General features: G+C 41.4%; 1 protein-coding gene across 1 annotated transcript in view; it reads left to right on the forward strand.

Annotated features, from left to right (window-relative positions):
- The window catches only part of DAW1 (dynein assembly factor with WD repeats 1), a 32,541-nt gene extending 20,169 nt beyond the window's left edge, over positions 1-12,372 (forward strand). Inside the window, exons 8-13 of the mRNA XM_065880768.1 lie at positions 129-235; positions 1,123-1,225; positions 2,022-2,136; positions 7,448-7,524; positions 9,611-9,773; positions 11,982-12,372. Coding sequence (XP_065736840.1) covers positions 129-235; positions 1,123-1,225; positions 2,022-2,136; positions 7,448-7,524; positions 9,611-9,773; positions 11,982-12,016 — 600 coding nt within the window. The 3' untranslated portion in view covers positions 12,017-12,372. The remainder of the gene's footprint in view (positions 1-128; positions 236-1,122; positions 1,226-2,021; positions 2,137-7,447; positions 7,525-9,610; positions 9,774-11,981) is intronic.
- The last annotated feature ends 1,040 nt before the right edge of the window (positions 12,373-13,412 follow it).

Raw genomic sequence — 13,412 nt, forward strand, 5'->3', positions numbered from 1 at the left:
GCCACTGATCTCTCTTCTCCCTCTAGAGCTTTGCCTTTTTTAGCATTTTCTTTTAGACTATTACGTTATACATTTGTAGAAATCATTTCATCTACCGGTATGCATGATGATATCTGGTCTTTTTCTAGGGACACTCAGCTGAAATCATCTCTTTGTCCTTTAACACCTCAGGAAACAGAATCATCACGGGGTCTTTCGATCATACAGTTACAGTGTGGGATGCTGATACTGGAAGGTATTCTAACCTGCATCAGAAGATTAAGAAGATAGTCTTTGTTATTTTTCAGCTTAATGTCAAATCTGTTCTTTACCTTGGATTCCATAGGAATAGGGACACATTGAAAGCAAATTAATTCATTCTTTAATGATTTTTCTGATCTACCAAAAATATATGCTTCCTTGGAATTCTGAGGAAATAATGCCAAACAGTAACATAAAAGGAGAATGTTAACAATAGCCTGGTTACACAGCTATTATTTATTCCAGGTACTATGTAATCAAATTTCAATGGCTTGTCATTATGGTAGGCATGGGTATCATGAATAAATAAAATCATGGCTAATGACCCCAATTTAATTTTGTCCAAGAACTTCAACTTCCTTCCTAATTATTTTTGGTTCTAGTTGCTAAGAAGTTAACTAAATTAGCCTACTTTTGTTGGAAAACTCCACTCTTGGACTTGTCTGCGTTTTGATAGAGGGACCAATTATCAGGGGTACCGATCAACATGGTTGCAACAAGAAATGAGAGGGGAGGAAGGGTTCTCAGATGACTGATGGGTAGTTTCTGAACAACCAAGGGGTCCACCTATCTGGTGTAAAAATAGTTCCAGAACTTCAGATTACCTTTATTATTTTTTATCCATGCCTTTCTGAAGTGTTGTCTTAAGTAATGTTGTTATCTTGGGTTGTTAAAAGTTTAAGTATTTTTTTGCTGAAATGAAATTAGTAGCCTAGTTGACTCTTTTTGGAGCTACAGTTAAGCCATCTTTGATTGGTCATCATAGATATTATTTTGTGAAAAGTAAAATTCAGACTCTTACACCAACGGCTTGAGATCATTCTTTGTACACATTCTTGACTAAGGAATCTTTCACCAGTCTGAACCATTTCCATTTTGTAGGAAGGTGTATACCTTAACTGGGCATTGTGCTGAGATCAGCAGTGCCTTATTCAACTGGGATTGCTCTCTGATATTAACTGGCTCTATGGACAAAACCTGCATGGTGAGCTCAAGAAATACCTTTGCTTTATAATTCTCATGTCTGTACTTTATACTGTGTCACGTATTCATTGCAACATTAACAAATTTTAAAGGTGCTATAAAATTAAGATATTAATTTATCAACAATTGGTAATTTTTAAATTTCAAGTTTCTGATCCTCCACGTTTGAAGAAATTATGATGTAAAATAGTTTTAGTTGATTTAAATGTGTTGAAAGATCTTATTATTTTAAAAGGCACATTGTTTTTGTTGAATGCCCCTCTGTTCCTTTATTAAACTTCAATTAGAGTGAACTTCACGAAGTGTCAACACAATGCCTCCCTGCCTTTACGTTTCTGTTGCTAAGAGCTTATGTTCTAGAATTATTATTAGATATATAGGTTATATACCAAATGTATTATAATCTTAATGTGCTTTTCATTTTCTAGCATTGTAGTTTTAGATCAAGCTCTTTACCATTTGATGCCCTTTGCATGAAAAGAGGATGCTTCCATTCCAATCAGAGAAGCATGCACTTTGAGATTTTTTTCCTAATGTAGTGGCAGATGTGTCTACCCGTTCTAAATGTCTGTCCTTGGTCTTCTCTGTGTCCAAAGTGTGCCTTGTTAGATGGTTGGCTGTGGTCTCCGGTCATGAATCAAGGTAAAATGAACAAACGTGAAAATTATACACATGATTTTGGCACAGTTAATTTAGCCAGCCATATACATGTCGTAAAGACTACTTCTGGTCACCTTTGCACTTTAGATAGGAAGTCATAGTCTTTGTCATCTTCTTCTTTTTAAAAAAAATTTCAGCTGTGGGATGCTACAAATGGAAAATGTGTGGCAACATTAACAGGCCATGATGATGAAATACTAGACAGCTGTTTTGATTACACTGGAAAGCTTATTGCAACTGCTTCGGCTGATGGTAGGTAATCTGTTGGTACATTTAATTTATGGAGAGATTTATGTTTTGTTCGATAAACACGTGTGATTCTACACTATAGGTCATCTCCCTGGTGACCAGCCCTTTAAGAGATTCTGGCAAAAATGGAATGCTTTTCCCAGGCATGACTTGTTCACCTGTTCTTTGCCTATATTTGCTCCTGGTGACTAACATACTTTTAAGTAGTTACTTCGTGTTATAATCAGTTGTGGGATGTTGCCAGTGATTCACTTTAATTACAGTCTTTGTTATCGTCTCCCTTTTCAAAACTATACTTGCGTGCTCGTTCCCTTACTCACTAGGACTTTCCAAACATGGTCCTTTAATCATACGTACATGTCCTTTTTACATCCTGGAGTACAAACACCCTGAATCTGGAGAATTTTATTTTTTAAACTATTTACTTTCTCATCTTCTCACAGATCTTTGCTTTTAAAAATCATCCCTTAACTATAATTAATCTGCCCTTTTCATTTTAAATATCATTCTCATTTACACAAAAAAATCTATTCACTCAATATATATGGAGTACCGACTTTGTGCCAGGAATAGTTTTAGGAGCATAGGATATATCAATGAACAAAAGAGATGGGAATCTCTTTCCTCCTGGAGCTAAGTTGTAGACAGGGGGACAATAAATGATACTGTGCATGTGTTTTATATAGAATATTAGATTATATAGAATGCCAGGAGTTGGTCAGTGCTATGAGGGAAGAAACAAGCAGGGACAAGAAATCAGGATGCTGATGGATGGATGAGAATAATATATAAGCTTGATTCTTTTAGTTTTGTCCTTTCTATCATCTGTTATTTTCTCTAGCAGTGATTCTTTCCTTGTTCGGTAACACATTACTTCCAAAAAACTCTCTTTCTTTTCTTTGTTTTGTAAACCTCTTCTCATTCTGTCCCTCCTAAGTCTTGAAGTTTAGAGCAATTTTTTTTTAATTTATCTCTGGTCTTTGCTCCTCATTCCCTTCTTAAAATTAGATCTCATTCAACAGAGTTAGTTGCCTGTGCAGCTACAATCTGTTTTTTTATATTTATCACCTTTTTCATTTTCACTGGAATTACTCTCAAGGCTGAAATTTTTGGTGTCTTATTCATATTTCTATCTTGTAAAAAACTACAATTTCAGGCTATATTATTTTTATGTTTTCTGAAGTTTAAAAATGCTTTTGTAAAATTTAATGTACTAATCTATACTGGATCTCTTTGTCTTATTAACAAACTCTTTTTAAAAAATTTTTCTCTATAAGATTTTATTTTTTTATTAGTTATCTATTTTATACATATTAGTGTACATAGGACAATCCCAATCTCCCAGTTCATCCCACCACCACCTCCCCACCAACCCCACTCTCCCCCCTTAGTGTCCATACATTTGTTCTCTACATCTGTGTCTCTATTTCTGCTTTGCAAACCAGTTCATCTGTACCATTTTTCTAGATTCTACATATATACGTTAATATACGATATTTGTTTTCCTCTTTCTGATTTACTTCACTCTGTATGACAGTCTCTAGGTCCATCCATGTCTCTACAAATGACCCAATTTCGTTCCTTTTTATGGCTGAGTAATATTCCATTGTATATATGTGCCACATCTTCTTTATCCATTCATCTGTTGTTGGACATTTAGGTTGTTTCCATGTCCTGGCTATTGTAAATAGTGCTGCAGTGAACATTGGGGTACATGACTCTCTTTGAATTATGGTTTTCTCAGGGTATATGCCCAGTAGTGGGATTGCTGGGTCATATGGTAGTCCTATTTTTAGTTTTTTAAGGAACCTCCATACTGTCCTCCATAGTGGCTGTATCAGTTTACATTCCCACCAACAGTGCAAGAGGGTTCCCTTTCTCCACACCCTCTCCAGCATTTGTTGTTTGTAGATTTCGGATGATGTCCATTTTAAATGGTGCGAGGTGATGCCTCATTGTAGTTTTGCTTTGTATTTCTCTAATGATTAGTGATGTTGAGGATCCTTTCATGTGTTTGTTGGCAATCTGTATATCTTCTTTGGAGAAATGTCTATTTAGGTCTTCTGCCCATGTTTTGATTGGATTGTTTGTTTTTTTTGTAATATTGAGCTGTATGTGCTGTTTATATGTTTTGGAGATTAATCCTTTGTCCCTTGATTCATTTGCATATATTTTCTCGCATTCTGAGGGTTTTCTTTTCATCTTGTTTATAGTTTCCTTTGCTGTGCAAAAGCTTTGAAGTTTCATTAGGTCCCATTTGTTTATTTTTGTTTTTATTTCCATTACTCTAGAAGGTGGGTCAAAAAAGATCTTGCTGTGATTTCTGTCAAAGAGGGTTCTTCCTATGTATGTTATTTGTCATTTTTCCCTTGTTGCTTTTAATAACTTTTCTTTGCCTTTAATTTTTGTCAGTTTGATTACTGTGTCTCGGCATGTTTCTCCTTGGGTTTATCCTGCCTGGGACTCTCTGTGCTTCTTGGGCTTGGGTGGCTCTTTCCTTTCCCATGTTAGGGAAGTTTTCAATTATAATCTCTTCAAATATTTTCTTGGGTCCTTTCTCTCTCTCTTCTCCTTCTGGGACCCCTGTAATGTGAATGTTGTTGCATTTAATGTTGTCCCAGAGGTCACTTAGGCTGTCTTCATTTCTTTTCATTCTTTTTTCTTTATTATTCTGTTCCGTGGCTATGAATTCCTGCATTCTGTCTACCAGGTCACTTATCTGTTCTTCTGCCTCTGTTATTCTGCTATATATTCCTTCTAGTATATTTTTCGTTTCAGTTATTGTATTGTTCATCTCTGCTTGTTTGTTCTTTAATTCTTCTAGGTCTTTGTTAAACATTTCTTGCATCTTTTCAATCTTTGCCTCCTTTCTTTTTCTGAGGTCTTGGATGATCTTCACTGTCATTCTTCTCAATTCTTTTTCAGAAGGTTGCCTATCTCCACTTCGTTTAGCTGTTTTTCTGGGGTTTTATCTTGTTCCTTCATCTGGTACATAGCCATTTGCCTTTTCATTTTGTCTGTCTTTCTGTGAATGTGGTTTTCATTCCACAGGCTGCCGGATTGTAGTTCTTCTTGCTTCTGCTGTCTGCCCTCTGGTGGATGAGGCTATCTAAGAGGCTTGTGCAAACTTCCTGATGGGAGGGACTGGTGGTGGGTAGAGCTGGGTGTTGCTCTAGTGGGCAGAGCTCAGTAAAACTTTAATCCACTTGTCTGCTGATGGGTGGGGCTGGGTTCCCTCCCTCTTGGTTGTTCGGCATGAGGCGACCTGGTGCTGGAGACTACCAGGCTCTTGGTTGGGGCTAATGGCGGACTCTGGGAGAGCTCACCTCAAGGAGTACTTCCCAGAACTTCTTCTGCCAGTGTCCTTGTCCCTGCAGTGAACCACAGCCACCCCCCGCTTCTGCAGGAGACCCTCCAACACTAGCAGGTAGGTCTGGTTCAGTCTCCCTTGGGGTCACTGCTCCTTCTCCCAGGTCCTCATGCACACACTACTTTGTGTGTGCCCTCCAAGAGTGGAGTCTCTGTTTCCCCCAGTCCTGTCGAAGTCCTGCAATCAAATCCTGCTAGGCTTCGAAGTCTGATCCTCTAGGAATTCCTCCTCCCGTTGCCAGACCCCCAGATTGGGAAGCCTGATGTGGGGCTCCAAACCTTCACTCCAGTGGGTGGACTTCTGTGGTGTAAGTGTTGTCCAGTCTGTGAGTCACCCCCCCAGCAGTTATGGGATTTGATTTTACTGTGATTGTGCCCATCCTACCGTCTCATTGCGGCTTCTCCTTTGTCTTTGATGTCGGGTGTCTTTTTTGGTGAGTTCCAGTGTCTTCCTCTTGATGATAGTTCAGCAGTTAGTTGTGATTCCGGTGCCCTTGCAAGAGGAAGTGAGCGCACGTCCTTCTACTCCGCTATCTTGAACCAATCTCTCTTATTAACAAACTCTTAAAACAGTTGGATCACTTTTCTTTAAGGCTTTTGAAATGTCCAACCAAGTTGCAAGTTTTATATTTTAATCATATTAATTTCTAACATAGCAGTTTTTGTCTACTTCTTCCTGAAGTTGATATTGTCAGAAAGATAAGTAAAAAGAAAATTTATTAAGATATTTTGCTTTTCTCCATATTAAAGTTAAGTAACCAAAATTCCCTATCCTTGCTAATTTTACCTTGATGTAATCTATAATTTGTGGTGAGAGCATCCTTCATCTGGGCAGATAAATTTTAATTTTTTTTCTGACAACAATTTTACTACTTCTGTTTTTCTCCTTCTATGCTTATTTAACTCCTCTATTCCTTTTTTTTTGTTTTAAAAAAATTTTTATTTATTTATTTATTTTTGGCTGTGTTGGGTCTTCGTTGCTGCGCGGGCTTTCTCTAGTTGCGGCGAGCAGGGGCTACTCTTCGTTGCAGTGCACAGGCTTCTCATTGTGGTGGCTTCTCTTATTGTGGAGCATGGGCTCTAGGCGCACACGCTTTAGTAGTTGTGGCACGCGGGCTCAGTAGTTGTGGCTCACAGGCTGTAGAGCGCAGGCTCAGTAGTTGTGCTCATGGGCTTAGTTGCTCTGCAGCATGTGGGATCTTCCCGGACCAGGGATTGAACCTGTGTCCCCTCCATTGGCAGGCAGATTCTCAACCACCGTGCCATCAGGGAAGCCCCAACTCCTCTCTTCCTTAATTCTAAGGAAATGTATCTACTATTGTACTTCATCTGTACATCCATCCATCCATCCATCCGTCTACTCTCCATCCATCCATTCATCCATCCTATATCTATTTATTGTGTTTACTATGAGTTTGGCACTTCTGGGCACTGGGGACCCGATAGGGAACAAACCATTCTCTTAGCCTTTTCTGTTGAAAGGGGTTTCTTAGTGCCTGTTCTTCATTCATTGAGTAGTGAACGCTGTTCCTTCTCAGGAAGGCCTCTCGATCTTCTGTAACCCTAGACTCATATTTGGTGTATGATGTTAGTCTTGCTGTTTATTTCATCCTCAGCCTCTCAGAACTTGTTTTAATTCCCCTTTTTTTCTCTTAAAAACTTTATTCTTTTTGGCTTCCTGTCTCCGCACTCCCATCTACCTTGGAACCCAGTATCTCTTCTAATAAGCTTGGGGCTAGAGAGACTCTGCTTTTCACTCTATTCTCCTGCAGTGGAACCAGCTTGCATTTTAAGTATTAAGTGGCTGGTTCTCACTGCAGGCAAGAAGACAAACTTAGCACAGAGTGTGTGTGTCAGAGGGATAGATATTTAGATAATTCAAGGCATGTGGTCAAAGTTCTGTGTTTCAGATGAATTTATATATATCTCAACTCCTCTCAAAAAGGAACAGCAAGAGTTTTCAGTGCAGCCACGAGAAAATGCATTACCAGATTGGAAGGCCATGAAGGTGAAATTTCAAAGGTGAGTTGCTTTCTCATTTGGAGCAGTTTATTTATTTTCAAAAAAATAGGCAGCTGGCTTAGTATAAATAGGTCTGTTGGCACTGATGGTACCAAGGTTTGGCCAGTTATCTCACATTTTCTGGAAATCAGTTACCTAAAGACTTTATTTTTAAAAGTGTCCTGAAACTCAGCATAATAAATGATTTCTAAAACCTCTTACAGAGTATAAAACAGCATTCTCCTCAGCCATGAGCAAAAGATTCTGTTAGCTAAAAATACTTATTAAAGCTATTAAGAAGCTAATAAAGTATTTTTCCTGGTTCTAGTAAACACACAAGTTTATATTACGCAAAAGACACGCTGCACAGCAAATATCAAGTGTCCTGTAGATTAGATGCAATTGAGGAAGTATTTCCTGGAAATATTTAACACTTAACGAAGTTAAAAATGACCTATTTTGAAACTTGAAAGCTGTAGTTTAGGATTTTATATCAACTCCTCCCAAAAGCTTACGCACAGAGCAGGGCCATCCAATCAGGGATCTGAGGTTTAGATGTGTCCTCAGAATATTGTACTGAAGGCTGGGACTGGTGACTCTCAGCCCCTAGTTTGGCCCAATTCTTTGGTCTCATACCTGAGGTAGATTTCTCATTCCTTGTAAACTATCAGCTTGATGGTTTCAGGTCTCTGCAGGCTCCTGCTGGAGCCCGGGGCCGCCCGCTGCTGTGCTCTCTCCCCATCTCCTGCCTTTGCACCTGCTGCTGGTAGCTACTGCCCCCTTGCCCATTAGGGTTGGTCTCTGAGACTGTGCAGGACACATCCTCTTCACAGGCTGGGAGGCCTTGGGGACTGGCAGGAAGAGGGATGGGATGTGTGACCGTGGGAGACAGGCCACAGAGGGAGCCCAGGCCATGTTGCTGAGAGTCTGGTGTGTCACACTCAGTAAGCGCACGTGTGTGTGTGTGTGTGTGTGTGTGAATAGAAAGAGTTCTCAAACTATATTACTGCGTTTTATGCTTGTTAAGTATATATTACCTATTGAATTGCCATCCATCCAGTAATGGCATTTCTGTGGGGTGCCAAGCTAAGGTATTCATTCATTCATTCGTTCATTCACTTAGCAGATACTTTTTTTTTTTTGCGGTACGCGGGCCTCTCACTGTTGTGGCCTCTCCCGTCGCGGAGCACAGGCTCCGGATGCGCAGTCTCAGCGGCCATGGCTCACGGGCCCAGCTGCTCCGCGGCACATGGGATCTTCCCGGACCGGGGCACGAACCCGTGTCCCCTGCATCGGCAGGCGGACTCTCCACCACTGCGCCACCAGGGAAGCCCAGCAAATACTTTTTGAAAGCTCCCACTGTGCTAGGCATTATGCTAGGCCCTAGTGACACTGTGATGAAAAAAGCCATGGCCTTGGGACTTGCCCTCATCAAACCTTCAGTTACAGAGGAAGTGGCCCAAATGGTCATCTTCTGATGCTTTAGAAAAGGTTGTAAGCATGATGTCCAGAGGAACCGAGGACTAACACTTTTCTCTGCTGCTCAGATACCATGTGACGATACCTGGCATGTAGGGGCTCTCAGGACACATTGATGGAAAGTTCTGTGCTTTAAGTAGCAGCAGACAGAAAGTCCTCCCTTAGTGGCCCTGACATTCTGTGCCACAGATTGAAGGACGATCCCTATGCTTGTGATGACAGAAAGTTGGTTTGCAGCGGTGACATCGAGGTTTGGGTATGAAGATGCCTGACTTGGGTTCTCATCCACATCGGGGCTCTGCCTCTTGGTTTGCGTGGGGAGATTGGCATCAGGAGCCTTTGGAAAGAAGCTGGGTGGGGAACACTCAAAGTATGACGGAGCTTTGGTTTTTATCCTTAGAACCGGGTGTGACGGGTGGGCAATCAAACTTTACTGTCTAGATTTTAATTTTCATGTATTAGTCCCTGCAATATTTTTCCCATCCTGAAGGAACTGTTCTATGTAAGAATAAATACCAGGCTGAGAAGGTGACAGATACTTAGTAATGTCCCCTTTCTGCTGATTAAAAATATAGTGGGAATCAAATTACACAAACCTGTGGTCACTTTTCTTCTTTCTTGCTTATAGATTTCTTTCAACCCCCAAGGGAACCGTCTTCTCACTGGCAGCTCTGACAAAACAGCTAGAATCTGGGATGCTCAGACGGGTCAGTGCTTCCAGGTTCTTGAGGGACACACAGATGAAATCTTTTCATGTGCTTTCAACTATAAAGGTGACATAATCATTACAGGTAGGGGAGAAATAAACACCATCGACTTAGTTTTCCTTTCCAATTGGCTGTTAGAGTTACGAAGCTGGATACCAAAAGGAGACACCCCCATCCCCACCAGGGTCCCTAGCTCATCTTGGTGCCTTTTATGTCCTTTATTTCATTTTAGCTGCATTGCAGAACCACAGGAGTGAGCTCTGCCACTGACTGTAAGGCTTTATGAATTCTCAGTTTCAGTTGCTCCAGGCGAAGTAAGAATTCAGTAGCCTGCCTTCTTCCTGTTTCCTACATTTCCCCAGGTACAGTCCATCAGATGGTCAATACTCAGTTGACGGCAGTAAATGTTAGTAACTAAAACAAGTCAGGACCTGAGTTCTTCACGGTGGGATTTATAGCCCATTAGAGATTTGTTCTTTGAGTGAAATTGTTTTCTCCTTGGATGTCCCCTCGTGACACATTAATATTGGGGGAAAAGAACACATATTGAGCAATTTTTCAATGATTAACGATTTATTGTGAATAATTTATATTAGCGATATTTTATAAGAACTGGATTGAGATCAGGTTAATTTAGATTGTGGAAAGGGGAAAAAAATGACAAGAATATGGCACTACGTTAGTGCACTGCCTCTGGAGGAAACCTTGGCAGGGAGTGGGATGCTACAGTGGTGTTGGGTAGGGATGCCCTCAGAGGGCACAGAGGAACGAATCTGCCTAACTCTTAGTGATTCTCATTGTGTCCGGAAGATTTTCACATTGCTTGACTCGTCTAGGAAGTGAAATGTCACATATATGAAGCTGGCTTTGTATATTGGCTGATTCGGTAGCTTCCTAATCATATAACTTTAGAGGTGCTGAGAATAATCTCCCCTTGGCCCTGAAATACCACCCCTTTCCACCTAATTCTGGATAATTTCTAAAATTGCAGATTGCTTCCTTTGGGCTTACGGTTAGCAAGTGTTACTAAAACTTAGGTACTCCTAAGACAATGCCATAATAAAGAATGTTGGATCCTTTCTCACAATGAGGAAGGAGGTGGGAGATTGTGACAGGAAGCACAGGCGCTGAGGGCCAGGCTTTCCTAGTCTACACCGTTCATGTTAAGCCGGGTCAGCTATGCAGTACTTCTTCCCCTCAACCACAGAAGACCCTAAGAGTTAGGGAAGGAATATGTGTTGATTGTGCCTTGTTTTAGTGGTGGCCTTCAAATGCCCGAGCTCTTTTAAGATATTATCGATTTATTTAGTATTTCCCAAAGCACCAACCTGCTAAATACTGACCCACTAGATGCCAGCGCTTATGAGAATGGGGGTGACACGTCTGCCTGGCCTTCAGCAGAGCACTGGGTTTGAACTGATCTGCCCTATTTCTTGTCAGACCCCAGTGTGATTAACTGCATGCACTTTTTAGTGGACTGCCTGAGGGTTTAGAGTCACTAAATGGAAAGAAACTGTCCGGTGTGGTCATGACACTTTTAAAAATACGAGGTGCCTTTGCAGGGAATGTGCGGTTTTCACAGGCTTTCCCAATCCGTGCAGCCCTCACACTTCCTCTATCGATGGTACCTGCCTGGCCCCTGAGGTTGAGAGAAGCAGCAGCGCCCAGCACTGCTCCGTACCAGGGCCCAGGGCCGTCGTTCCCACAGGCAGAATGTGAATGGCGTCCCTGGGGGAGGAGTTGTATCAAGGCTGCTTTGGAAGAGTGTCGATCATAGTCGGGGGGGGGGGGGGGCGGACGGGAGGATGCAAATTTCACATTCTGACCTACGATGAGAAAAATCTGTTGACATTTTGAGACGTTCCAAAGTGGGATGGGCTGCCCCCTCATAAGCTAGTCACTCAAACCTGGAGATGTTCAAAGTCACCATATTTCCACCTGGTGGCCATGTGTGAAGGTGGGGTGGGGAGATGAGCAGAGGGACGGCCGATGTGGCTGCATTCTCCGGTCCTCTCCGATTCTCAGATGCCAGGAATCTCGCGGGGGTGTGTAAGTAGATTGTGAACTTGCCCAATTTATGACTGACATGGAAAAATGCAAAAAACGAAAAAAAAGATTCCCACCCCCCCAAACGCCTGAGCTGCTGAGGGGCTCTGCAGCTGGGCACCGAGGCTCTAGCACATGAAACACACTGATCATCGACAATGACCCAGAAAATGTCAACCTGTAAAAACAGAGAGAGTTACGTGAGTAAAATAAAGAAAACTAACTTTGTGAAATTTGCTTTATTAGGCAGCAAGGATAATACCTGCAGGATATGGCGCTGATTGAAGTAAGCCAGTCCGTGAGGAAACTTGCCGCTTGGCATCGCAGCCAGACAGCAAGCTATTGTGATAGTTCACGTTTTCTCTTTGTCCACAAGTCACCGTTTCATACACTGTCGTTAGCTTCACAGATAAGACCATTAAAGCTGATGGACTTATATCATACCTTGATATTATTTGGTAGAGATGACAGGAACAAGCATACTGTGTGGCAGATGTCACTGGTTATTTCCGTTTTCTTTCTTGATAGCATCACGATACTGACAAATGAAACAAGAGTAATGTAACAACGTGTCTCCTAGATTCTACTTTGAAGCCTATTATTATCATTTCTGTTGAATAAAGTTTTGGGAGAAAATGCTTTGTGAATTTTTGTGAAAAATTTTTTGTGCATATCTATGTTTACAATGTATGTTTTCTTCCTTGTGACGAGAACTTTTAACATCTACTCTTTCAGCGGCTTTCAAATATGCAGTACAGTTTTATTAACTATAGTCACCATGCTGTGCATTACATACCAACAACTTAATTATTTTATAACTGGAATTTTATACCTTTTGACCCCCTTCACCCATTGTGCCTCTGTTCTCCATATGAGTTCAGTGTTTTTCGTTTGTTAGTTTGTTTTAGATCCCATATATAAGTGAGATCACATGGCACTTATCTTCCTCTGTCTGACATTTAATTTTAGTCTGATGCCCTCAAGCCTCATCCATGTGGTGGCAAATGACAAGATTTTTTTCTATTTTATGGCTGAGTAGTATTCCATTTTGTGTGTGGCAGACTAGGGTCCTAGAGAAGCATCATCCCAGGGTCTGGATGCTAGTTTCTTTTACAGAACAGGGAGAGGGGGAGGTGAGGAGGTAAAGTAAAAAGGGCCATAAGTTTTGCACATATCTCCTGGTTTTGCCAGACTGGGGGAGGTGATATGTTAATTTCTTCTTTCCTGCAGCCATCTTCTTGGATTCCAGCTTTCTGAATTAAGCCATTGCTCCTTGCCCCAACACCTCCTCCCCCGATTTACTGGCCTGTTGAACGAGCTTGCACTTGGTAACGTGATTGCAAGAGCACCTCAGCAACAATAATTAGGGAACTTTGAAAAAAAAAACAAGGTTTATTACACACAAGTCCTGTAGGGTACAAGTCACACCCAAGGGCCACACAGGAGGTCAGGTGGAGGGAGGGAAGCATGGGGGTTCACGGGTTCACACTTCATCGGTGAATTTAAAACATAAGGGTGGGAATTAGGACACGGGGAGGGAAGAATCGGGGTCACTCAGGTGTTTCGTTCTCTAGGTCACCCAGGGCTTTCTGAAAGAGGAAGTCCGTGGGTGAGGTGGCCTGGCTCCTGATCTGGGTTTTTTAGCTAGTGTATGTGCCGTACAGCTGGCAATACATT

Source organism: Phocoena phocoena, chromosome 7, assembly GCF_963924675.1.
Source record: "Phocoena phocoena chromosome 7, mPhoPho1.1, whole genome shotgun sequence".
NCBI lineage: Eukaryota > Metazoa > Chordata > Mammalia > Artiodactyla > Phocoenidae > Phocoena > Phocoena phocoena.